General features: G+C 37.4%; 1 protein-coding gene across 3 annotated transcripts in view; it reads right to left on the bottom strand.

Annotated features, from left to right (window-relative positions):
* specc1 (sperm antigen with calponin homology and coiled-coil domains 1) overlaps window positions 1-27972 on the bottom strand; it is a 163765-nt gene that overhangs the window by 103818 nt on the left and 31975 nt on the right. For 2 of the 3 annotated variants that reach the window (XM_061963338.2, XM_061963339.2), the window contains exons 2-3: window positions 18359-18564; window positions 18148-18283 (exon numbers count right to left, since the gene is read on the bottom strand). In XM_061963338.2, coding sequence (XP_061819322.1) covers window positions 18148-18283; window positions 18359-18562 — 340 coding nt within the window. In that variant the 5' untranslated portion in view covers window positions 18563-18564. Of the gene's footprint in view, window positions 1-6019; window positions 7197-18147; window positions 18284-18358; window positions 18565-27972 lie in introns of those variants that run through there. The other variant, XM_061963340.2, reaches the window with a different exon arrangement.

Genomic DNA, 27972 nt, shown 5'->3' with positions numbered 1-27972 from the left:
TTCCTGCTCAAATGAGCGGACTGTTGAAAATAGGAATCGGGGGATTACTTTTCACAAGTAAGATTTAACATTAACGTACTATTGGTTGTATTTTGTGAAAAGAATATTACCACAGAGTTGAGAAAGAGCAAAGATCTTCAATATTTGTATGTGAAAATCACAAAGAAATCTTCTGGGTGAGGATGACCCCCTATAGGGGTTTGGTTTACAAACTTTCTGCCCCACCTAAAACAAAATTCACCAGCCGCCACTGATTATGATGTGTTCTCATTTTAGGCAAAGTATAAGACAATACTTTAACAGTATAATTGTAACCAGGAATAAGTCTTCAAGTAACAATATTCAAATACTAACATTGTTGGGTAAGACAGAATTTGGTTTTATTCTGAATCCAGTGAAAAAAAATTGGTGGTTTTAGCTGATATAAAGACTTTCAGGTGTTTATGTTTAAGTATTTGGCAGACGCTTTTATCCAAAGCGGCATACATAAAAAAATACATATAAAACAATCACTGTAAACATGATCATTGAAGGTAAGAATGTAATACAAAATATCAATACAAAGCGTCAAGACAGAATAAACTCTCTGCTGCTGCAGCAACAGAGATACAGTCGATAGGTCCCTAAGATATATAGATATCTAATGTATTCATACATTGTTTATGTAGAATATACGTATGTTTATATAACCTAATCATATTGTTTCTTGAATTCAAAAATAGCTGACCGTTTTTTTCCCCCTTCTCTGGGATTATATTCCCAGTTTTGATCTTGGACGTCTGGTCACTTATAGCATATAAGAATATTCTATTACTGTTAAGCAAACTATGAATAATAAAACACGCCAAAACATGTGTACTTTATCATAGCTACACGTATGACAAAAAACTTGTGAACATCAGTGGTATTCAGTGAGGTAAGATGAATTAAATGTGCTGACAGTTCATTGCTCCTACCAAATGAATTGCACTGAGTGGAGTGGATCACCATCTCCAATATGGCGGCCACGCGTCTCATCTGCGCCAGTAGCGCTCGATGCTGCGTCTACTTATAAGATGTCTATGGTTATAACGTTAGCAGTGAATTTACAGCCTCACTGATTTAACTACACAGCAAATAAAAGCTACGTTACTTAGCCAATAAACGTTAGCTTACATTCAAAACTTACCCTTCTTTGTGCAACTTCAAATGTCGAACGAAGTTGGAAGTTGTTGCAATTCGTTTTTTGTTGACCAAGTCTTAGTTTTAATACCCGAACGAAACTATCTATGGCGTCATTTTTCCTCACTGGCTCGTTGTTTGAGAGCTATTCTTCGTTGGTTACCATGAATTGATTTACGTGGACCCCGACTTAATCAAGTGGAAAAACTTATTCGGGTGTTACCATTTAGTGGTCAATTGTACGGAATATGTACTGAACTGTGCAATCTACTAATAAAAGTTTCAATCAATCAATCAATGGTTGTTCTGCAATTTGATTGGATGAATGCTGTGGGACGAAAACAACGTGGATCTAATTTGATAGGCTATTGTACTGACAGACACCGCACACACGTACACAATGGAAGATACGGAGTGCTCCTGATTAACTTTTAATCATTGGGTTTTGGGGAAAGTAGCAAGTCATGTCAAGTCAAAAGGCTCAAGTCCAAGTGAAGTCACAAGTCATTGATGCTAAAGTCCAAGTCGAGTTGCAAGTCTCTTTACATTTTGTCGAGTCTAAAGTCATCAAATTCATGACTCGAGTCTGACTCGAGTCCAAGTCATGTGACTCGAGTCCACACCTCTGCCTTCTAACATAAAAAATCAGCTCGTTTTAGGTGGCTAGCAATGCAGCTAATGGGAGCAATCAATTCTGCCTCTAAATCATTTTAAAAATGCATTCAAAACCGTCAACCATACTTAATTTACGTTACGTAACCTGTATAATAACCAACCGTAGCGGCATTGATATTGTAAGAGCGAACACTGAGGAACTATTTTTCAATCGTAGTAACACATCGGCGTGTTTCTGTACTAACCGTAAAAGCTAACTACGGTAAGAGATAAGCTAACTTCTACGCCAACACGAAAGACGTTTGGGTTTGTAATGCACAACACTGCGATACAACACCAGTTTGCACTTACTGAAAAACATGAACATTCATATTACAGCATTTGTAAAGTATTAGCCCACATTTCATGTTTGGTTTGTACACAGCTGAGCTAGCCAGACTGTACTGTAGTTGTACTAACACGCATGGCGTGCAGCGTGTATCATGATCGATATTAAAGTGACTCACTCGATGGACAGTTGTCTGGTCCAACTGGCGGGGGACGTTTCCGGTTGATTTTGGGTAAGCTATCCATTTATGTCGAAGTATCTGGGCTCCAAGTTCTATATTTATAGCTTTCATCCCCCTCTTCCGGCTACAGTCTGATTCCACGTCTCTCTTTCTTCCCGTTCACTTCTATAAGCAACAGTATATTTAGCTTCGAAAGTATACGATTGTAAATTCTCATTTGTCCAAAAATAGTCCTCTTCATTGTCTGTTACCAAGTCTGCCATGATAGGAACACACATGTTGCCAGAAGTCAGGAAACTGAAATCAATTTGCGGAATAAATCAGTCCCGGAAATGATTAAAATGATCAAAATACGGTAAATATTGAACATATTGTGCACTGTGTATATAAAACATTGTTGGAGGGTTTTGAAGTTGTTTTAGAGGGCTTTGAAGGCTACAACGGTGACTCCCATGAGCCACATCTTTCAAGCGTGTATCATCTTTAAATTCATAAAAAATAAAAGGACATGTGTGTTTTTGTTTCTCATAATGATTGTGAAAGATGGGCAAAATTCCCAAGTGCAGTTCCCCTTTAAAATAGATTTAAAAAAATAACTGAGCTCTTTCTAAATAAATGATGGATAAAGTGCAGTTCTTAAATGTAGTCTACTGTTGCTAAACGTGCAACTCAAGTCTTAACAATATAAATATTTTCTTTGTAAAAAAACAACACAAAATGAAAATAAACACAATCCCTAAGTGGCTCAAGAAGATCACAATCTAAACAATTTTTTTTTTTTTTAAATTAAGATTTCATAAAATAAATTAAAGTAGGCCTCAGCTAAAAACTGACACTGACCATGATTTGGAGACTTGCTCATAATTTGTCCACAAAAGTGTATGAGTTGTTGGTGTATTTGGTGAGCTTTTAAACATTTCTTGCGTCAATTGTAATTTGATTTTAGTGTTAAATTAAAACATACGGTAACATGTATGCATACGCTTCTCTTCTTTGCGTCATTTTTGCTAGCTGGTGTTAGCCCTCTTTTTCAGCAACAAGTTAGTATTTGTTTAACTCATGCCAGATGCAATGGGTGGCTAGTTATTTTCAAGACAGCATTAATGTTGCCTTAAATTTAGCATATAGCGATCATGTTGATGTGTTGCCTTCTCTTGCTGACACTGTCTGTAAGCACGTTTAGCACGTTGGGTAATCGTCTTCTTCCAAGCATTGGATATATGTATTTTTACAGCGCCAAAGCATTCCAAAGCAGCCATTTTAATCATTTTAGTTCAGTTCAGTGGACTTGCACCCTTTTTTTGGTAGTTTTTAACCCGTCACTTTTTCATACCACGGTACACTTTAAAACCGGTAATCGACTCATGCCTACAGACCTATGAATAATTGTATTTTATGAAAGAGGCCCCATTGATTATTGTAAAGTGGGTTTACATGTTAAGTGTGATTGTGATAAAGTGTTAATCGGTCACCTTCAGGATGCCTGAATTTGCAGCACCTTTTTTTAAAAATGTGGTGGCCAAAGTTGCCGTGGTTTGAGGCTCATTTCTTTCACTAGTATAGCATTGTATGTGATTTTATGATATAAATAGAGTATATATATATATATATATATATATATATATATATATATATATATATATATATATATATATACAGTCATGAGAAGCAACATGACTTACATCAAAAAGGTGTGAAATAAAAGCAGTTATTTTGCTTTATAAAAAATATGAATTAGAAGATTAGCCTTGCTTGTTAGTCATTTTGTGCATAATCTGTTACCTAACCACTTGTTTCTGTAAGTGTTTGTGTGCATGAAGAAATAAACTATATTGCTGCTTTTCGATTTATTGCTTTGAGTCTTTGTGTTCTATCTGCAAAAATACATGCCCTCACACCCGCCACTGAGTTAAAATAATAAAAAAAAAAGCTACTGTGGTGTGGGTGTGTGTCTACTAATACCAAACATAAACACTATCTTTACTTCTAGCATGTGGAGTTTGTAGGTGTTTGCTGTTAATAGGCGCCAACAAAGCAGATCTTGGTAGGTTTAGGACAGAACATAGTGAGGGTAGTACATGATTATTTCATCACTTTTCTTGACATGGGTCTAAAATAAGACTGTTAAGAAAATTGTTTCAAAAATATTGCAAACTTGTATTCTTGGGGATCTACATCAATTTAGTAACGTGTCATCAAAGAGTAAAAATGTTTTTCTTTCAATATGCATAATAACAAAAAGGGTAATATTTAAAAAATGGATAGATGTTGATAGTCCAACTCATACTGACTGGTACACACAAGCTATGGAGATGATATCAGTAGAACAAACTGCATATAGTGTAGATAATGAGTCATATATTGGAATATGGGATGCATTATTTAAATTTGTTTGAACTAATAAATGAACCAAAATATGACTTATTATATCTTTGTGGAAAATGTTGGACGCGGTGTGTTGTCGGGCTTATGGGATGTGATGCAAGTGTAAGCCACTGTGACACTATTGTTCATTTCAAAATTGTTTATTATTTTTTATTAATGTTTTAATGATGATATCAATGAGGGTTTTTTAATCACTGCTATCTTGAAATTGTTACTAATATTGATGCTGTTGTCGATAATGTTCATTTTTGTTTCACTACATTTGGGTTTGTGTGTCCTCAATTGCTCTCAATTGCTCTGTTTGTTGTTCTTAATGTTGCTGGGATGGGTTTGGTTTTGGAATTGGATTGCATTGTTGTGGTGTTGTGTATTGTTTTGTTGATTGATTAATAAATTTAAAAATAAAAAAAAAAGGTGTGAAATAAGTTATTTTGCTTTATAAAAATTATAAATTAGAAGATTAGCCTTGCTTGTTAGTCATTTTGTGCATAATCTGTTACCTAACCACTTGTTTCTGTAAGTGTTTGTGTGCATGAAGAAAGAAACTATATTGCTGCTTTGCAATTTATTGCTTTGAGTCTTTGTGTTCTATCTGCAAAAATACATGCCCTCACACCCGCCACTGAGTTAAAATAAAATAAAAAAAAAGCTAATGTGGTGTGGGTGTGTGTCTACTAATACCAAACATAAACACTATCTTTACTTCTAGCATGTGGAGTTTGTAGGTGTTTGCTGTTAATAGGCGCCAACAAAGCAGATCTTGGTAGGTTTAGGACAGAACATAGTGAGGGTAGTACATAATTATTTCATCACTTTTCTTGACATGGGTCTAAAATAAGACTGTTAAGAAAATTGTTTCAAAAATATTTTGCCTCTTTGATCCTTGATGAGCAATAAGTTGCATTTGAGTGAATTTGAAATGGAAATCTTGCGCAGACCCATTCTGCTCAAGGCAGAGGAAGGATGCAAGACTGAGGTTTATAATCCCAGCTCCTCTATCATGCTTATTCGCAGACAATTTTTACTCCTGCTACCCAAATCAGTTACTGCATAGAACAGAGTTCTACTTGCTGAAGACAGACGTAAAATTAGCCGAGTACAAATACAGTATGTTCACATAATTCATGTCACGAGAACAAACCTTAAAAACATTTAATTGCCTTGCATGACTCAAGGCCATTTGCATCTGTACTCGTCGTCAGTTGATTACACATCTCAGTCAGAACTTGTCTTACAGACATGTGTCGACACATGACATGTTTGTCAGCTCAAATTTAACCAAACAATGTGCTCGCCGTTTACATTTAAGAGACTAAGGTGTGGCAGGCAAAGGTACAACAAAAGCAGACCTGTCTCGGTTTCCTCCGGTCTCCCTGCTTGGTTCCCCATGTTGGTTCTATCCGCGACTCCCACAGACGACTAATCCAACAATCCGTGGCTGCTGTGGAGTGATGAATGTGTGTATCGGTTGTCAGCGTGGTCGCATTTGTTCAGCATCCACAATCACCACCGCTCAGTCGCAGCGAGGGAGAAACAGAGGAAATATCCGATTCTTCCATTTCTTCTTTCCTACAACAGGTCTCCTTTTATGCTGTCTTTCTCGCTGTGTCTGTTTGTGTGTGGGTGTGTGGGTGTGTGCGTGCGTGCATGCGCGCGTTGCTGAGGCAGACTACGTGTCCCATCAGTGAGTGGCTGCCAGTGTGCGTCAAGACACGAGAGAATACATATATCCTCCACAAGAGTGACAGTACGGTATGCCGACGGGCGGGTGAGCAGGCAGCATTATATTCAGATCATTATTGCTGTGATGAGTACCGGAATCGGGAGGCGTGGCTTCCCCGGCCGCACTCACATTTACACACCATTCCTGCCACTACTCCGACCACTACTTCTCATGCCAGGACAAGCAGAACAATGATAGTAACCATCCCTCACATTGGTAGATTCTTCACATTCAATGCTGAGTTAAGCATTCAGCAGGAGCTACAGCTAGAAGCCAAGTTGGAATGTTGTATAACCGGTCATTTTCTTACATAATCCTCTCTCTTTGGAAACAATTTTTTGGGTATATTTTTAATCAAAATATTTTATATCCCCTGACATGTTCAGCTATTTGAGCATCTCTATTCTATTAGATTAAAGCAGACTGTTTATCAGCAGCCATTTATTGATAAATGATACCATAAGCATTAATAGTTGTGTTGCGTTCATGTTACGTCAAAGCTTTATAACTGGTTCATACTGACTTTAATTAGAAAACATTCTGGCTGTTGTTCATTGTCTTTCTCTGTCCACATCAGCTTGGACAGTAAACCTTTCTAGCCCTTCCACAAGTCTTGAGAATGTAACATTAACACTATTTATTTCCTTCCACCTCTCTTTAGATGCTACTTTTCCCTTCCACTTAGTCCAGCACATCCACGTTGGTAAATAAACATGTCCCTAATCCTGCTAAGAATGTTCTCCTCACCACATGACCTCCATCTCTGTGGGCACAACAGGCCTCTTTTAGGATGTATCAATCCCTACCTTCCATGCATTTGTATGGATGACAGTGTCACAAGTGTCCAAGGGAACTTGAAGAATGGCTTCTTTGTCATTATACTGAAATATACAAGGTAGCACAAGATTTCAGCCTCAATGATGCCAAAACCTTAAAGGGGACCTCTGAAGATTTTACTCTTTTCGAACTTACAAAATGTTGTCACAATGTTTTTTTCATTTTTATTTATCTCCTTCATTGATGTGCATCTTTGATCGATAGACAATTATACCTCAATTATACATTTACACACCAATGCCTGAGAAGGGGCAGGATGAAGAAAAATCCTATATTTTCCTGCCCCCTTCAACATAATACGTAGTCTTACTTAATGGATATTATATAAACCAACAATTACATCCAAATATAATGAAAACAAACACAAAAAAACCCACAAAAAAAAACTTCATAAAGTACAAACCGAACAAAACAAAAAAAGTAATATACCGTATTTTTCGGAGTATAAGTCACACCTGCCAAAAATGCATAATAAAGAAGAAAAAAAACACAAGTTGCACTGGAGCCCGGCCAAACTATGAAAAGAACTGCGACTTATAGTCCTAAAAATACGGTACATCTCACGGGATGATACAAAACAAATACAAAACCAGGCAAAAAATAAGTAAAATAATATAATGTTGGATACTCATGTTTAACAACGCCAAAAGGTCAAATCGTAAGGTTCATGCATATGGGCATGAGCTTGCACACAGTTTTGGATAACTGGATTTGCGGGCATTTGCAGTCTTTTTAAGATTGCATATGTTGTGAATAGGGCTGCAGCTATCGATTATTTTCAATTAGTTGGTTAGATTCATCAAGTAATCGGATAAAACAGACTTTTCTAGCTTCATCGCATATTTTAGGGAAAATAGTTTAAATAAAATGTTATCTGCTTGCCATAACACTAATTCTTTTTTCTAAAAAATGCACATCATAAAGTTGCTGAAAAAATAGATGTACACCCAAACCAATTTGTATTTATTCCGATTTTCCAATGAACAATTATTATTGTGTGTAAACTATGTCAGCGTATTAAAAGTTCACATATACAGTATAAAGGACTCCAAGCGGTCCGAATTTTATCAATTTGTATGAGTTACACTCAAACAATTAATCAAAGCGACAGAATATAAATCAAAGCTTTTTTCTAATTGAATTAATCAAGTAATTGTTGCAGCGTGTCATTCTTGGCCACCTGTGTCAGCAAACCTCCTCCCCTTTTACTGAACAAAACTGCTGCCACTGGCACTTCCGTATACATATTCCTTCTCGTTTCATGTCCAGCCGCATGCTCTATGTCAGGGGTCGGCAACCCGCGGCTCCGGAGCCGCATGCGGCTCTTTGATCACTCTGATGCGGCTCAGCAGCTTACTTGCCGAACCCTCCGATTTTCCCGTGAGACTTCCGGAATTCAGTGACTCTCGCATAAAAGTCCCGGGATTAATATTCACCGATTTTCACCCTTACATCTATAATAAGGGCGTGCCATGATGGTACAACATTTGACGCCCTCTACAATCTGTATTAATAGTGTGCCAGCCCAACCACTTGTTATACAGTATGCATCTTCTGCTTGCACACGTACGTGACAGCAATGCATACTTGGTCAACAGTCACACAGGTCACACTGACGGTGACCATATAAAACAAATTTAACACTCTTACTAATAATGCGCCACACTGTGAACCCACACCAAACAAGAATGACAAACACATTTCGGGAGAACATCTGCACCGTAACACAACATAAACACAACAGGACAAATACTCAGAATCCCATGCAGCCCTGACTCTTCCGGGCTACATTATACACCTCTGCTACCACCAAACCCCGCCCCCACCCTAACCCTGCTCCCTCACACATCAACCCCCCCCCCCCCTCTGTGCGTCGGTTGAGGTGGGCGGGGTTTGGTAGCGGGGGTGTATAATGTATCCCGAAAGAGTTAGGGCTGCATGGGATTCTGGGTATGTGTTCAGTTGTGTTTATGTTGTGTTACGGTGCAGATGTTCTCCCGAAATGTGTTTGTCATTCTTGTTTGGTGTGGGTTCACAGTGTGGCGCATTATTAGTAAGAGTGTTAAAGTTTTTTTTATACCGCCACCGTCAGTGTAACCTGTGTGGTTGTTGACCAAGTATGTGTTGCTGTCACTTACGTGAGCAAGCGGAAGCCCACGTGTGGCTGATCAGGCACGCTGGTTGCAGTGGGTGCTATATGCTGTACCATCTCGGCACGCATGACGCTGACAATCGCCATTCATATAAAACCCGCGTGCCGCACGAGCATTCAAATTCCATATTAAGGTGTGGGCAGCGTGTCTGAGACCCCTGGTTTATACACAGCAAAAAAAAACTTTGTATGCAGTGTTATTTCATTTTAAATTTCAAAAAAATGTTGCGGCTCCCATTATTTTCTATAATTTGTGAAACTGATCAAAGTGGCTCTTTGACTGGTAAAGGTTGCCGACCCCTGCTCTATGTCTTTAAAATAAATACAAAAAAATAAATACTTGTGTTTGTCAACGACATTTAGACTACCGTATTTTTCGGACTATAAGTCGCAGTTATTTTTCATAGTTTGGCCGGGCTCCAGTGCGACTTATATATGTTTTTTTTCCTTTTTTATTATGCATTTTTGGCAGGTGCGACTTATACTCCGGTGCGACTTATACTCCGAAAAATACGGTACTATGAAATTTAATTAGTCGCTGAACTCAGAAGGATAAAAAAGGCAACAATGGAACTTGGTTTGTGGAAACACAAGTTGAAGTAAGATGAAGTATTATTTTCATCTAATCTTGGCATGCGCACAATAACACCAACATGCAGTGGCTTAAAGGCTGGTAAAAGCAGCTTTTTTTTCTCGATCCAAGAAAGGGCAAGTGTACCTTGCTGGTCGGCGAGTCTATATATTGTTTATGAAGTAAATTTTCTTCTGTAACTGGATAAAAAAATAGTGGTGATGTTCAAATTCAAGATATATATTTAACTGTTTAAATTTTCAACAAATAAATACTGATACTTTTGGAGAGGACGGGGTGTGGACGGCTGTATTTGCAACCTGGGAACGCATCTACAAACAAACATCTTGCAAACAGACTCATAAAATAGGTTATAAATGTGACTGTGGAGCAAAATTCACACAATATTTAAAGCATATCCAATTATTTAGACCACAATGAAGTATTTACATGTACATTAGAATCATAATAGGTACATTTAAAAAAGGGCCAGGTGTGTTATAGTTTTAAATTCTGGCTTGCTATGATCCTTATAACACCGAATGCATCAAAAACAGTACAGCTGTGTTTCATGATGTACGTATGTATAAATATGGATATTTGTAGTTGTAATCATGCAAGAATGTCCAAGACAAAAACTCATCTTCATGTGTAATCAAGTCTTTTTACTGCTTGCGTCAATTTAGGTCTACCATGGCTGGGAGTGTATGTAGTCTGAGGCATCCCAATGGACTGAGGCATATGTGACTAATCTGTTTGACAGATATGAGTGTCTCAAGACCCATACACTTCCCTCTTACGGCCTACTAAACTGACATCCACAGACAGATGGGATCCAGTGGGGACGAGATACTACAGCTAAGTTTGTACTTTATTTAATAAAACCTAAACACACTCCAGGTCATCAGCTTGTTTCTCAACTTGCTTTTATTACAAGTGGTGAAAGACAAATCATGACAGACACCTTAACTGGTGGTGATATTTATAATACTATATAACCACTGGTACCTGTAAAACTATGACAACGTAAACTAACATAGCATGTGTTTACTAAATCTGAGTATCACTCTGAAATAAATAAAACCAATGTGACTGACTATGGGTCTATTAAAGTGTGTTTCCCTGTACAGTGGTAGTTATTTGTACTCTCACCATGCTTGTTAATTATAGAGAGGGACAGTCTATGTCTCTTCCCTTAGCACACTCCACAGGGACTCTTCCTCCAATGAAAGCTTTACTGAAATATAGATGAGGTATTTTAAATAAGTCATCAGGATGGGGCTGGGATTTAACCCATTGTCTGACAGCATGGCAGAATTGCTAAAGTACCAAGTAAGAACCACTTTACACAAATAACACTTTTGACTCAATGTATCAAGCTGTAAGCCAGGTATGCTTATAATTACTTTTTGTTGAACTAACTTAAATCAGTGGAAAAGCAAAGCACAGTGATATACTTTTTCGTACAGTTTTAAATATTTTATTTGCTTTTATCAGCAATTTTATTTCTTCGCTAAGCCGGTCAAATATTTTTATTGTGGTTGGTCAATTTATTGTTTTTGATTATTGAAATTTCACTGAACTTGTACAACACATGGGACAGCTTGAGCTTTTTTCAAATGTGTTTTATAAATATATCATGATACTTAATTATTCTTGAGTCTTTTGTTGTCAGTTTGCATATTTTTCTTGTTAACTGTCTGCAACAAAATGGTAATCTTGTTACTTTTGCTATTACATTGCACCAATCTGAAACTTTTAAGCATTTTTTTTACTTATAATTTTCAGTTGAAAGATTCATATAATTTTTTCCTACATTTAAAATACTTCCTTGTGGTCTACTTAACATGTAATGGTGGTTCTTTGGTCAACATTTTGGATAGATTATGTTTTACAGATCATCTTTCAGCTGCTTTCTGACCGTTTCTGTAGAATGAACCGTTTTGTGGGAGGTCTTGTTAACGTGCCTCCACTTCAACACTAAGCATCTTTTCCCTGTCAGCTATGTTGTTTATAGTGCTTCTATATCGAGTCTACTGACAGATATAAGTTGGAACTATACGCTCATTTGTAAGTAAGTAAGTACATTTTATTTATAAAGCGCTTTTCACAGATAAAATAAAGCTCTGTACAAAACATAGGTGAAGTAAAACAACAATTCAATTAAAACAACAGGGGCAACATCATAAACAGGATACAAAGTGGATTAAAATTGGTAGTTAAAAGGTGCATTTACTAATAGCTTTACTAAAAAGAGAAGCTTTCAAATATTTCTTAAAAGTTTCAACACAGTCAACATCACAGAGGCACTGGTGCAAATTGTTCCAGAGTCTGGGAGCTATAGCCTGGAATGCCAGGTCTCCACAGGTTTTAAAACGAGTTTTTGGGATCTTTAGAAGACCCTGGCCTGAAGACCGGAGGCTGCGCCCTGAAGCATAGCAAGTCAGTGATGTACTGATGGGCCCCACCATGCTATGCACATAATGTCAGGACTAAAATTTTAAACTCAATGCGGGATTTAACTGGAAGCCAATGAAGACTGGATAAAATGGGGGTCATATGTTCTGGGTGCACCGGTCAAAAGTCTGGCAGCTGCATTTTGTACAGTCTGAAGTCTCTTTAGCGTTGACTTGTTGAAAAGAGTGAAAAGAGAATTCCAATAGTCAATACAAGACGATTTGTACAGAGGATGCATGTGTTTATACAAGCCAGTCTGCCCCAAAACAAGAGAATAGAGAAAAAGAAGGAGCTTATTTGCGGACTGCCGCAAAGCTTTTCAGGTAAAACTTTACCATATATGGAAATATCCGCTAAAGTCACACTTGGGAAAAATGTCACAAACTGGGCAAATTCTAAACGTCTTGTTTGGTCAAAGTATGAAGGAAGGCAAGATTTTTGTCTAAAGATCTCCGCCATAACTGCATGGTTTGATTTAAATTTTTCGGGACGTATACAGATCCGGAATACACAAAAACAGGTAACAATAGGTAAGAAAAATGGATTTTTCACAATAGGCCTCCTTTAACTCTTTTTGTTCCATTTAGTTTGAGATAATGAGGCTTTCTGATGATTCATGTTCATCTTAATATGGGTGTTAATCACATTAGTCCACATACTTCCTTAAACAAAAAGTATGCACATCACCTAATATTAATTGCAGTTGTTTATAAAGATAACAATAAATGGCTCACTTCCCTGATGATTGTGCTAGTGGTATAGTATGCAGCAATATGCCTATTTACCTTTTTCTTTCTTTGTTTTTTTTTCTGTCCTTTCCAGCTACTCAGGCAAACCATATTGTTGATGTAGATAACCATATTAACTGTACATATTTACTTTACAAAAGAGAAGTGTGGGATACTTCTCTTGTTGCCTTATTTGTATTTGACTTTATTAAATGTTTTTATATTATTATTTGGCGCAGCTGGGCCGCAGCAGCAGGAGATAGAAAGACAAAAAAAGGAAAACAGAGGGGGAAATTGGGGGGACTAGAGGGGGATAAGACAGAGAGACAGCAACAACAAACAACAATAACAACAACAACAGAAAATCATCAGCAAATACGATATGTACAAATATGATAGTAAAAGTAAAAGCAGAGGAGCATTTAGTGAAGTAAATATTAACACAGAGATGACAATGAACATTATTATACTACAAATGGAGCAATACAAATACTAATAGCAATAGCATTATTGATAATGAATAACAATAATTACCTGTATTTTCAACAATACAATTGTTTCAAATGCAACAATACATATATGTAATGACAACTTGAAATACCAAAGAAAGCAGATAAATGGAGGGGAAGAAAGAGAAGCAAACTGTATTAACCTTGTAGATTGTTATAGTAACAATAGGTTAAGCTTGTTACGTGTAACCCAGTTTCCCCTAGAGGAACAATGTTAATATATGTTTGACGAAACGTGATTATATGCGTGACTGAATGTATGCATATGTGCTTGATTATGTACAGTATGTGTATATGTATGTTTCTACAGTGAATGTGCATGTGGATGTACGAACTTTAAGTGTGTAGGTATTACTGTATTTGTGTATTCATGTGAGAGCGTAGGTATCACCAAAAATGATTCCCGAGCGCGGCCACCGCTGCTGCCCACTCCTCCCCTCCCCTCCTACGGGGTGAACAAGGGGATGGGTCAAATGCAGAGGACACATTTCACCACACCTAGTGTGTGTGTGACTATCGTTGGTACTCTAACCTAGGTGTACACGTATGTATGTATGTATATATGTATGAATAATTGTGTGTATGTGAGTATATATGTGTATTTGTATGTACAATATATTTGTCTCCCAGTATGTGCGGGAGCCGAAGTATGCCCCCAGCTACACAGAGAGCCCAACCCAAAACAGCACGTGTGGCACCCGGGGAACAAGGGACCACCGGCCCCACACAGCGAAGCCGGCCAGCGACAGGAATATATATATATATATATATATATATATATATATATATATATATGTAAAGAACATAATGTCATGGCTGTCTTGATTTTCCAATAATTTCTACAACTCTTATTTTTGTGTGATAGAGTGATTGGAGCACATACTTATTTGTCACAAAAAACATTCATGAAGTTTGGTTCTTTTATGAATTTATTATGGGTCTACTGAAAATGTGACCAAATCTGCTGGGTCAAAAGTATACATACGGCAATGTTAATATTTGGTTACATGTCCCTTGGCAAGTTTCACTGCAATAAGGCGCCTTTGGTAGCCATCCACAAGCTTCTGGTTGAGTTTTTGACCACTCCTCTTGACACAATTGGTGCAGTTATGTAGACCACAAGAAAGTGTTTGAAAAGTAGAAAAAAAACATAAAAGACCCCTTTAATGCAACTCTTTAACAACAAGTGTGTCACCCTAATCCATATTCAGATTCTGACATTTTCCTTGTGTAAATACTCCAGTAGTCTGTCAGAACAATCTCTGGAGTATTAAGTGAAGCAGGTTAAATGATGACTGGCATTGTTCACACGGATGGATGGATCACAGCTCTTTCATGTCGGATTTCATTTTCCACTTGATGACCGATTACTTTGCTGACATTTCAGGGTTGTCAGACAATGAGTTGTATGTCTGTGTGCAGACATTTTAACGTACATTGATGTATTGCAACATAACTGATGGAAACAAATTAAATAAAAGCACCAGCTCTACAAGTCAGATGAAAATGTAATTGTCAGTGTGCATTTTAGTGTTGTATTCATAGGATGCAAATTATGTGAGTGGTGCTGTATTGATTATAATATTGCAGTCTACATGTAGAAAAATAAATGTAAAGCCACCAAAATTGTATCTATCATGTCACATTCTTCAACTGTAATGAGAAGCAACGTGGCTGAGAAACAAGCACAATAAAACAGATTAGCAACTTAAATTCTAAACTGTCACAATTTTGCCTGTCAACAAGAACACTATTCCCTATGTGTTGCACAACAAAAGACACTTCTCTTTATGACAAATAATTATTTAGCAACACTCCTTCCTTTGATGATGATTGGTTAGCAGAATTTGGTTCCAAAACTAGGCCAATGTGAGCATCTAAGGAGGGATAAATTTACCATGCATGCATATCTCTTTTGATCTTATGCCCAAAACAACCTTTTGTTAATTAAAGCCAAAGCAGTGTCTTATGTATCTATTTCAGAAGTGAGAGCCTCAATTGGCCATGGTTTCTCTGCTCAACCCAATTATCTCTTCTTTGCCTAAACAGCCCTAAGACGAATAACGACTTTGGCGCTCAGCATAGAAACACTGTTTGATATGAGCCAGTATCTCACCCATGTGAGGATTTTCAAAAAATAATGCTGTGAGAAAAACCTGCAGCAATTAGCATTTTTCCATGTGTATGCGTGAGCTACAATACTAATAACGTATTATTTTAGACTAGACTTTTCTCTGTATGTCTGAAAATGGAAAGCAGCTTTAAGGGAAAAGATAAAAAAAGAGTCTTGAATAATTTGAATGCAGCAAGGCATGACTTTTGGTTCAACAGTTTTGAAACCTATTTTATTATCAAATAGGTATAGTAGAGTAGAGCATAGTTGAGTATGTCATATAGGAGAGAAATGTACAATAGGCAAAATTGCAGTGGTGCGATTTAGGGAATTAAAAAGTATTTTCATATTAAATGTTGAATTTATGTTATGCCAGATTGAACTTTAATCTAATTGTAACTAACTAAAACAGATTTGTTTTAAAATATTAAGTAACTGCACAGAATTATTAAAGTATTTCTGATTCTGAATGAATCGTGTTTGATATTGTATCGTTCAGTCTGTTTCAGTCATGCTCAAAGTCAGAGGAGATAGGGCAGGGGTGTCAAACTCAAATACAGAGTGGGCCAAAATTTTAAACTGAACAAAGCCGCGGGCCAAGGTTGAACAAATTAACCTTTTAATAGGGACCCAAACAAGTTTTGCATTGAATATTGAACAAGCAAGGCTTATATAACTTTATAGCGACATGCAAAATCGAGTTTCAAATAATAATAATAATAATAATAATAATAATAAAAATATCAATGGCATATCAAATACAATTTAAATAAAAATGTAATGCTTCTTTTCTATTTGCAGCCTTCTGAGGTAAATATCAACATTAACTTTTTCCACGGGCTAATAAATTTGGAAAATAAAATAATGAATAAACCAACCATTCAGGACTTTAAACTGCTCAGTTTGCAACACACAGATCTAATCTGATGTGCCCAAGCCAGATACCTGCCATGTTTTCTTGGATGCTAGTTAATTAATGTCGGGGCTCAGGCTTTGAGCTGAGGCAACCTTCATTATCAAACGAAGGTGTTCATCAGTCATTATATCTCGTAGTCCACCCGGACCACAGTCTTGGGGGCGTGCCTTAAAGGCACTGCCTTTAACATCCTCTACGAGCTGTCATCACGTCTGCTTTTCATCCATTCCAACAACGTGCCGGCCCAGTCACATGATATGTGCGGCTTCTGTACGCACACACACGACGTGAATGCAACGCATACTTGATCAACAGCGATACAGGTTACACTGAGGGTGGCCATATAAACAACTTTAACACTGTTAGAAATATACGCCACAATGTGAACCACCACAATGTGAACCACCACAATGTGAACCCACACCAAACAAGAATGACAAACACATTTCAGGAGAAAAATCGCACCGTAACACAACATAAACACAAAAGAACAAATACCCAGAACCCTTTGCAGCACTAACTCTTCCGGGACGCTACAAAATACCCCCCCCCCCCCCCCCCCCACACACACACACACACACACACACACACACACACACACCTTGTAGCGTCCCGGAAGAGTTAGTGCTGCAAAGGGTTCTGGGTATTTGTTCTGTTGTGTTACGGTGCGGATGTTCTCCCGAAATGTGTTTGTCATTCTTGTTTGGTGTGGGTTCAAAGTGTGGCGTATATTTCTAACAGTGTTAAAGTTGTTTATACGGCCACCCTCAGTGTAACCTGTATCGCTGTTGATCAAGTATGCATTGCATTCACTTGTGTGTGCGTGCAGAAGCCGCACATATGTGACTGGGCCAGCACTCGGACTGGATGAAAATTGGACGTGACGATTTTCGGGAGGGGCACTGAAATTTGGGAGTCTCCCGGGAGGGTTGGCAAGTATGAGAATTAGCAGTGAATGTGGTGTTACCGCGGCACCGCCGCTGTATATAATCGGCGGGCCAGCTCTAGTGTTAATTTGATATCGCCTCAAGGGCCAAGTAAAATTACACGGCGGGCCAATTTTGGCCCGCGGGCCAGAGTTTGACACCCATGAGATAGGGTGTTGCTCACCCGTGACCCTAATGAGGATAATTAGTATAAGAAATGGATGGATGGACATTTGACTTTGTTTGACAAGGAAGAGCATTATCAAGTCCTTCAAAAACAGTTACTTTTATCAGCACGCCACTTACTATCGGTACAGCTAAGCAACTAAACGAGTAGCAGAATTACTTTGTTGAGTCTCTTAGTTACAGAAAACAAATTAATCCTGTAAGAACCAAAACAATCCACATTTACGCATATCAAAAAGGGTGGAGATGGCTCTCTGGGTGCTCTGTATTTCTTAAGTGATGTGGCCCTCTAGTGGCCTTTGGTGGTTAGCTTTACTATTTACATTTCAAAACATATCTGACAAAACTTGAGGTCTTACTAGACAGACTGCGGGGGCCGGCCTCAGCAAGATCTGCGATGGCTCCAGTGGTCACAGTCTTCTTCATACGTGAGCCAGAAGCAGCAGCTCCCAGTGCAGGCTTTGTCAGAGTATCATCACTGTTGGCTCGTTTAAGCTAAACAAGTAACTGCTGTTAGGACCAGAAGTAATGACACTGCAGGCGTTGGTTTAGGTAAAGTTGGGGTCTCACCCTGCTAAGACGCTGATCTGAAGCCAGTGTGTTGGACGATCTGGAGGTCCTCATGTTTGTGGAGGTGGAAGAGGAACAAAAAGCTGAAGAGGCCTGCTCTGCCCGGTCCTTGAGCCCCGCCTTGGGCAGCCCTGTCTTGGGCAGCCCCGCCTTGGGCAGCCCTGTTTTGGGCAGCCCCGCCTTGGTGGCGCCCGTTTTCATCATGGCTGTGTGATAGATGACCGCACATACAAAGAAAAGGTTAATTAATCAACAATAATTATAAAAAGTGTTTTTCTGAGGCAAGCCCACATTACTCACCTAAACTTTTCATTAAAGCTGGAAGTTTTAATCTTTGTCACTTGCAAGGCAGTGTAAATCTTAATGTACATTACTATGTTTTAAGCTATAATTTCATTGCTGATTAGTAAGCGTCTTCGAATCTTGTTTGCATATATCTGCGTGGAGTTTACATTTTTCTCCACATTCTCCGGGTACTACGGCTTCCTCCCACATTCCAAAAAAATTGCTTGTTAGGTTGAGAGACTTTAAATTGTCCATAGGTATGAATGCAAGTGTGGTTGGTTGTTTGTCTAAATGTAAAAAAAGTTAGGGTTAGGTCGAGTGTGTTCCCCGCCTCTCGCCCGAAGTCAGCTGGGATGGGCTCCTGCTTACCCTGTTACCCTAATGAAGATATACGGTTAGGGATGTCATGGTATGAAAATTTCTGATCCCGGTTATTGTGACCAAAATGATCACGGTTATCATTACTATCACGGTATGTTTAAATGTGCTCAAAATTATCAAAAAGTACTTAAACTGAAATATTTTAACCAACAATCACACATTGAAAATTATTTCCTTTGTAAAAGAAACATTATTGTAGATAAAAAACGCTGTTACATGGACCTCAAGTAGAAATTGAATGTGCATATGAAAGCAACACAAGCATTATAAACAAAGTAATGTGGTAGAAAAAAATAAATAAATGTGAACATTGTGCAAGATAGCACTTTATGGAAATAAGAGATACAAAATAAAAACAAATGTAAGAATTTTGTAAGGTGGCACCTGATGGCCATGAGACTTAACTGCACTTTTTGTCCATGAAGATAAAAACAGTGTTCATGTATGAAATCTAGTCTTACACGTAGGGCTGCACAATTATGGCCAAAATAATAAATACGATTATTTTTATCAATATTGAAATCATGATTATTCAATATGTTCGGTAAAACAGTGTTGAGGTGTGAACGCGACGCCATCATGTAATTTCTAATGTCGAATAAAAAGGCTATGGATACACATTATCTATATATCTGAAGACAAATATTTGTTTTTGTTGTTCATTAATAGTCAGGTATCAACGTGTCATCTTTTTCTCATTACATGATGCCTTTATCTCTATCTTTACATTTTGATAGAGAGAGGTATTCTTTAAGTTATGTACATTTACATGTATATGCATATAAATGTATCTGGACAGATCCATTAAGAGTTAGAGCAGAAATATCTCTTATAGGAATGATCTATACACCATTAAATATTAACATGCTATGTCACATTAATAGTTTTTTAAATAACTTCATGAAATGAAAAAAACATGTAAAAAAAAAAAAAAACACAAAGCAGTTTGGCTAATGAAAATAAAGTCTAATAAACACGCTTTTTTCTTCTCCAACAACAGCAACAGTTTGGCTAAAAAAATAAACAGGAGTGATACCTCTCCCATCGAATACACAATCTTCACAGCATGCCTTAGTTCGATGAAATGACAAAACATTAAAGCTTGTATTTATGTTATTTGAACACTGATACAGTTTGCAGTTAAATAAAGGACGAGTGAGCATCCCAGTAAACAAACTAAAGACTTTATAATCAAGTTGTGGCAACGTTCCCGACAGTGCCTGCTGTATGTTTCCTCGCGTCATTAACTCTCAGTCACAGCTGATGGACGCTGTATTGAGAAAATTAAAGCAACATCACATAGTTTTTATCCTTCGCTGTATACTTTTAGTGTGAGACAAATGTGTCTGTCCACACCTGTCGCCAGCGGAAACACAGCAATGCGCTCTTAAACGCATGCAGAGACTCCACGGAAATGAAGCAAGGGAAAATGAAGTTAAACCAAGCGCTTGGCTCGGTTTACTCCGAGGGGAAATCTCCGTAGCAAAGTCTGTATAGTTGTCTTACGCCATGTTTTTTTCAAGCTGAACAACGCATGTGCGCATGTGGCAGTGCTGCTGTGACTTTGTTTCCAGAAGTAAGCAGTGTTGCCTAAAATGCAGTAACAAATGACGGTTTTTCGATAACTTAAAATTTACACGGTTTTACTAACGGTCTGGAATTTTACCACAGTGTATCATTATACCGTTTACCGTTACAGACCCATATCGACATACAGTAGAAAATGGATGGATGTACAAGTACATTCTGCTAACTTTTGTTAGCCTTTCAATGTCCATTGTACATTAGCATTAGGCCATGTCCACGCGAATACTTTTAAAACGGTCTCCATCCACATTAGTGTAGTTTCAAAACAGTCTCTGTCCACACGCAAACACATACTCCAGCTGCCGTGCACATTTTGTCCAATCAGAAGCCTGGAAAAGCAGCCATGGCTGACTTGGTGGCATTACACCTCTGTTGATATGATGTTTATTGTGATATACTAGAAAAGAAAAATAGCATCTCCAAAAGAATACTGTAGTTTGTAAAAAAAAACAAAATAAAAAAAAAACAATAGTGATACATAAATTTAAAAAAATATTTTGTGTGTTCAAAAAAAGAAGGGAAAAGTAAAGCTCACAATGTCCTGCCCTATCATTCAGATTTAAAAATCAACCTAATAAAACAATATTTAGTATGTTTTTACAAGATACATATATCTAATTGTGATTACATCTACATATACTCACAATAATAAACCTGCTAATAATCACTATTATAAATGTTCAGAGGGGACAACCCAACTATTTACTGTACCTTTCCCTTTTTTTCAATTAATTGTAGCAAACACCTAAAAAACATACATTTCCATTTAGATTTAAGGGAAATATGTAGAGGTATGACTGGCTGTGTGACAGGTAAAGAAACACACAACTAGGAGGAGTCACTGAGGGAAATGGAAGGGCATATGAGTGCACTTAACCGAGTACAAGAGGGTGGGTTAACAGCTGTGTATTGTAGATCCCAGAGGACGGGCTGAGTCATTGATCAATGATATAAGTAGCTTGACCTTTTAGCATTCACTGAGAGACACTGAGCTTCAGTTGGGAGTAAACCGTGCAGGAATAAGAACTAGTTACCCTAAGGGTGGACTGGAGACATAAATAACATTTCTATTCCCTGGACTATTTTTTACCACACATTTTATTTACTGTAAATTGCAAGTATTGCACTATGGCTGAGAACAAAATACGAGATTATCAGCAAACATTTGACCAACAAAGTATATTTAATTATTTCTGCTTGTGTTGGAACGTCTGCTCTAATTAAGAATTTTCGGTTTACTCTCATGAAAATATGTGTCTCTTTGTGAGCGCATCATATGACTCAAAGTTTCTGCCGGCAACGTCCTGTGACTATCTACTTGGTAGTCTAGACTCTAAACAGTTAAACTAATGTGATGAGGATTTTGGAACTGTATACTGTACTAGTATGAAGAAGCATACTTCAAAAAAGTTAAAGCTTTAATGATTCTAAAATATGGCTTTAGAAATACCAGATGAGGTTAATTCTTCTGGAGCCATTTAATTTATGGCGGCGTAAGAAACCCAGATGTCTCAGTCTGAGACAACCTTAAATTAGCCAAAAGCCCAGCTTCAGCATTAGAAATAACTCTCTCTGTAAATACAAATAAGTGAGACAAGGAATAATGTAAACAATTCCTGGATTATACTCAGGGCTTAACAAATAGTCAAAAATCCATCCATCCATTTTCTACCGCTTGTCCCTTATGGGGTCGCTGGAGCCTATCTCAGCTGCATTCGGGCGGTAGGCGGGGTACACCCTGGACAAGTCGCCACCTCATTGCAGGGCCAACACAAATAGACAGACAACATTCACACTTACATTCACACACTAGGGCCAATTTAGTGTTGCCAATCAACTATCAATAATAACATTTGGCACCGACAAATTAATTTGTCGATAAGTCGATTGTGCTGTACAATATTACAATAATTATCATAGTACAACATAAAAACATCTGCTGAACGTTATAAATATTGTTTATATTGTAATCTTAAAAGGTGCCATATGTAGAAATGTAATCTCAAGTCATCATTAAATGGCCCTGATATGTCAAAAGGCATTAATAAATCATATTATTTTTTAATACAACTATAACTGATAACGGTAGTTCAGTCGGGATATGCTCATTTCAAAATTAGATTTACAGCCTCAAAATCTTATTGTTTTCATTCCAATGTCCCGTCCTCCAGCGTTTGACCAATTAGAAAGTCTGTGAGTGTGTCACATCCAGGTTGCCAGTTACGCATCGTCATCTTCGCCTAGCTACTGCCACTGGTAAAGTTACTAAACATGTCAGAGCTCAGTAAATCTAAAAGGCCTCGTTACCATTCTCAATTTATTCATGACGAAGCCAGGAGCAAAATGAGGTTTTGTATCGGGGATGCCTTGGAAAGATGGGAGACGATTGAAGGCGGAGAAGATTTTTTAATCTGACGCCAAACTTGCTTATTTCCTCCTTGATAGGTAAGTAAGGCATTTACGTTTTGTTATTACTTGTAATAAATGGAAATGGACATTTCGTATTGAAACTATATTGTCCAATACAGTCGATGATCTTGTCTAACAAATCTAGTATGTTTGTGCAACGAATGCTTAGCATGCTAGCCCGGTCAATGACACATCGACATATAGGCTAACGGAGTAAATATATGCTCGTTAGCCTATATGTCGATGTGTCATCCAACCGACAGGGAAAAGTATATTTTCGACAAATAAAACGTGGATATGGGTCGTGGATATGGGTAGTGTCAGTGCCTATTTCGTTCTCAATATGCTGATACGCTGAGGAAATGGGTTTCTAACATTAGTACGGCTAATCGTGGTTTCTGGTACTGTATGTGCATCCTCCTTTAAAGTCTGAGCTGTATTGTTGTCCCAATACTAATATTTTGGTACCTGTACCAAAATGCATTTTGACATTTTTCAAAATGTTCATTATTGGCTTTATTTTAACAGAAAGTCTTATGATACATTAAACATGTTTCTTATTGCAATAAAATAACAAATTTGGCATTAAATAACTTACTGAACATACTAGACAACTTGTCTCTTAGTAGTAAGTAAGCAAACAAAAGCTCCTAATTTGGCTGCTGATGTATGTAGTAATGTATGTCATTTGCTATTTTATTATTTTGTCACAATTGTGAGGAACAAGCCATAGAAAATGTATTATTAATCTACGTGTTCATTTACTGTAAATATATGTTACTTTCTGTTTTAATGTATTATATCTACACTTCCGTTAAAATGTAATAATCACTTATTCTTCTGTTGTTTGGATACTTTAAATAAGTCTTGTCGGACACTACAATATTTGGTATACAGCCAATACCAAGTCGTTACAGGGTCACACTTTGGTAATACTTACAGTTCTTTTCTGCCCAGGGACGTATTTCCTGGGTTTATGAACAATAAAAAAATGACAAAAGAATGTGATACTAAAAAATATCCATGTAATCGTTGCTTGCTGTTATTGGTTAGCTATTGTATCCTCCCATTTTTTGTAGTGAAGCATGCTAAGCTATTCATTGTCCTGCAAGGAGGATATTTGTAAGAAAGTTTATTTAGAAGAAGCTAAATCACTGCCGACTGCAGATGAACATTAGCCGCTAGCAAGCTAGCCATGTGTTAAAGCCCCTCTTGCAGAGCGGCGTTTCAGTATTTATAGCTTCACTTTTATCTTTAGTTTTTAGGACAAAATGCATCCATTCTCCCTTTTCTGTCTCCCCATTGTGTCTGCTTGTAAGTATTATAAGTAAGTGCGTGTCTGTTGCCGAACATGCGCCTCTGCTCGTTGTAGCAATGTCACGACAGCGCGCCGTAATGTTCGTAAAAACATAAAAAGTACCTGCCTTTTTCAGAGGCAGTATTGTACCTTTTTTAATTCAATTATATTATTCAATTATTTTTACATGAATCCTGATTCAATTTGGTAAGGATTCTTAATCGATTTAAAAAAAAAAAAAAAAAAAAAAAAAAAATGTTTTTAATTCATTTTAAATCTGTCTTTTCCAGCCCCTCAGGCAAATCATATTGTTGATGTAGATGCCTGCATCTGTTGTACAGATTTACCTCAGAAAAGAGAAATGTGGGATACTTAACTTGTTGCCTTATTTGTATTTGACTTGAATACATTTTTGCGTAGAATTTTATTCAAGATCTTTCTTTTAAGTAGTATACAGAAGAAACCAGAGCTCTTAAACTATCATGTAGAAAGCTGAAACGCAAATGGCGTGCGACTAAACTTGAGGTTTTACATCAAGCATGGAGTAATAGTTTAATAACTTTTAAACGCATGTTTACCTTAGTCAAAACTAATTACTACTCCAATCTCATCCGCCTCAATAAAAACAATCCTAAATATTTGTTTAGTACAGTAGCATCGCTAACCCAACAAGAGACTCCTCCCAGTAGCTCCACCCACACGGCTGATGACTTTATAAATTTCTTTAATAAGAAAATTAAACTCATTAGAAAGGAGATTGAAGATAACGTGTCCCAGCTACAATTGGGTTTTATTAACACAGATACGAATGTATGTACGATGGATATTGCCCTCCAAAATAGTCTCTTTTTGATGAAACAACAGAGGAACTCCTGCGACGTGTAAATGGGACAAAACAAACATGTTTACTTGACCGGTATACCATATAACTCTACTGGGCTGTGAGTAATGTAAATGCAGCAACACTGCGACAGTACTTTGCGGGAGTATTTGTACATTACTTGAAAGAAAACATTACAGCGACAGCATGGATGTTAACATTGTAGCAAAACGGAAGCTAAACTAACAAAGCCTAAAAATTGATGGCAAAAAGAGGAAAGAGGAACTTTTTTGTTTGGATTGAAAAAGTTAAACACCGACAGAGAGTTTGTATTTAGATGAAAACCAGCAGAAAGGAAAAACATTAACATGGGAATCGGAAGGCACTTTTCTTTATTGACCGTCACCACAGTCACGTCTCTCGTCAATACACTTGGCTTTTGTCAATGCATCCTCTCTCTCTCTCACACACACACACACACACACACACACACACACACACACACACACACACACACACACACACACACACACACACACACACACACACACACACACACACACACACACAACACACACACACACACACACACATACATACATACATACATACATACATACATACATACATATACTTTCGGCTTTACAATAATACCGCGACAGGTCACATCCGGTCCAACTTCGCCACCAAAATGAAATAATGGCTTACAACTAGGGGTGTAACGGTACACAAAAATTTCGGTTCGGTACGTACCTCGGTTTAGAGGTCATGGTTCGGTTCATTTTCGGTACAGTAAAAAAACAAAATATCAATGTTTTGGTTATTTATTTACCAAATTTGTAAACAATGGCTTTATCCTTTTAACATTGGGAACACTATAATAATTCTGCCCACGTTCTAGATAAAAGGAGAAGCGATAAGCAACATTGGCATTTATTTTGCGTGTACATATTAGGGATGTAACGACTGTTGGTATAACCACAGTAAAACTTCCAACGGTTAGTAATTCCGTTTTAAATTCAAATTATCGTAAAACCGTGATTGAAAAAACTCACAGACTGGTGACACTGCTCATTTACCGGAGAAGCAAGCTACCACGAGCTAGCTTAAATTCTAAAATGTACAAAAAAGGAGACATTAACGTCTTTCTCCATTAAAAAACAACATTCACCCAATCTAAAGTTACATAACTTATATAAACACATTACTTTCTGAACAACTAAGATAAATAGATACTAGAAGGAATATCATAACAGGAAGTAAATTTGCGTGAATGTTGTCTGTCTATCTGTGTTGGCCCTGCGATGAGGTGGCGACTTGTCCAGGGTGTACCCCGCCTTCCGCCCGAAAGCAGCTGAGATAGGCCCCAGCACCCCTCGCGACCTCAAGAGGGACAAGCGGTAGAAAATGGATGGATGGTCACATAAATTGGACGTGACGCACCCAACACACGATATTTTTTCTTTATCATTGAAGAGAACAATAAAACTTTCACACATTTAACTGGAAGAAGATAAACATATTTAAACACTTGAATAAAAATAATATGGCTCTTAAGTAGCCAGAACAATATTATTACATAACATACTGTATATCTTTTGCCAAGAAAGTATACTATGTGGCTATTTAATAATTGTATTTCCTTTTAAAAAGAAAAACTTGGTTGTAAGTGTGTACAAGTACTTTTTGAGCACACTCAACAATACCGTGACAATAATGATAATTGTTAAAATTTTGGTGACAATCGTAATATGACATTTTCATTTCATTGAAACCCTGATACATATACAATTTTAAGAAAAAATACTGTATTGTGATTAGGGATGTATATCTTCAGGATTTACTCAATTCCGATACCAATATTGATATACCTTGTCAATACCGGTATTCATCGGTTCTCTTATCGGTACTATTAGTAATTTGCATAAATAAAGATGTGAAAGAAAATGCATTATTTGCATATTGCAGGTTAATGCATTTTTACTAGCACAAGAGGTTGTGTACACCACCAACATCATGTTTGCAGTGCAAGGTGTAATGCAGTTATGTAATCTTGTCAAGACCACACAGATCCATCACTGTGTTCTACTAATTACACTGTAATTACACTCAGCTAGAAACAATATTTATGTATGGCATTCATGTGTAGAGCACAATATATTCATGTAAAATATGTAATATAAATCAATACAATCAATTAGCATGTTGGGTGGGTGTGCAATTATTCAAGGTGAGTTTAGATGTCACACACAAACAGAGCGATAAATATATGTCAGATGGCGACTAGAGACCTGTCAGCAAATGCACTCTTGCTTGAGAGTATTTTATGGATTATTTTCTTACTTCAATTGTTCCCTTTTTTGAGTGGATTCATATTGGCCTGTGGATTACTTGCTTGGAGGACAGTTGATAAAGCACGGTAGCGGCGGTCGTGAGTGAAGCGTGTTCCCTTCAAACTTATTACCATGCAAATCTTTGAGGGACTTTTGAGGAGGAAATATTGTTGCGTTACAAACTTTTGTGTGGTGTTACTTCCTTATACTTCCTTATTTGTGATCATTCCAGATCGATTATCAGATCGTACCAGTGTCTTTTTTTTTTTTGCATTGGAGCGGCACCTGAAATTAATGAGACAGTAGCCACGTGTGCATGGACATTTAATCTGATCATCATTCAGGTTAGAATGTTACTGTGTACATGGACCCTGAAAATAACTATTATGACGTGCATTTTCATGCATCACACCTTAAATCGGAATACTATACTTTGAAATGCGCAGAACTTAACATAAACAGAAAGGTGTGTTATTTGGGCTATGGTGCTATCTTTTGGACA

This window comes from Nerophis lumbriciformis, linkage group LG09, assembly GCF_033978685.3.
Source record: "Nerophis lumbriciformis linkage group LG09, RoL_Nlum_v2.1, whole genome shotgun sequence".
In the NCBI taxonomy this organism is placed as follows: domain Eukaryota; kingdom Metazoa; phylum Chordata; class Actinopteri; order Syngnathiformes; family Syngnathidae; genus Nerophis; species Nerophis lumbriciformis.
Note: the sequence above shows the minus strand (reverse complement) of the source record. Positions and strands in the feature narration are given on the sequence as shown.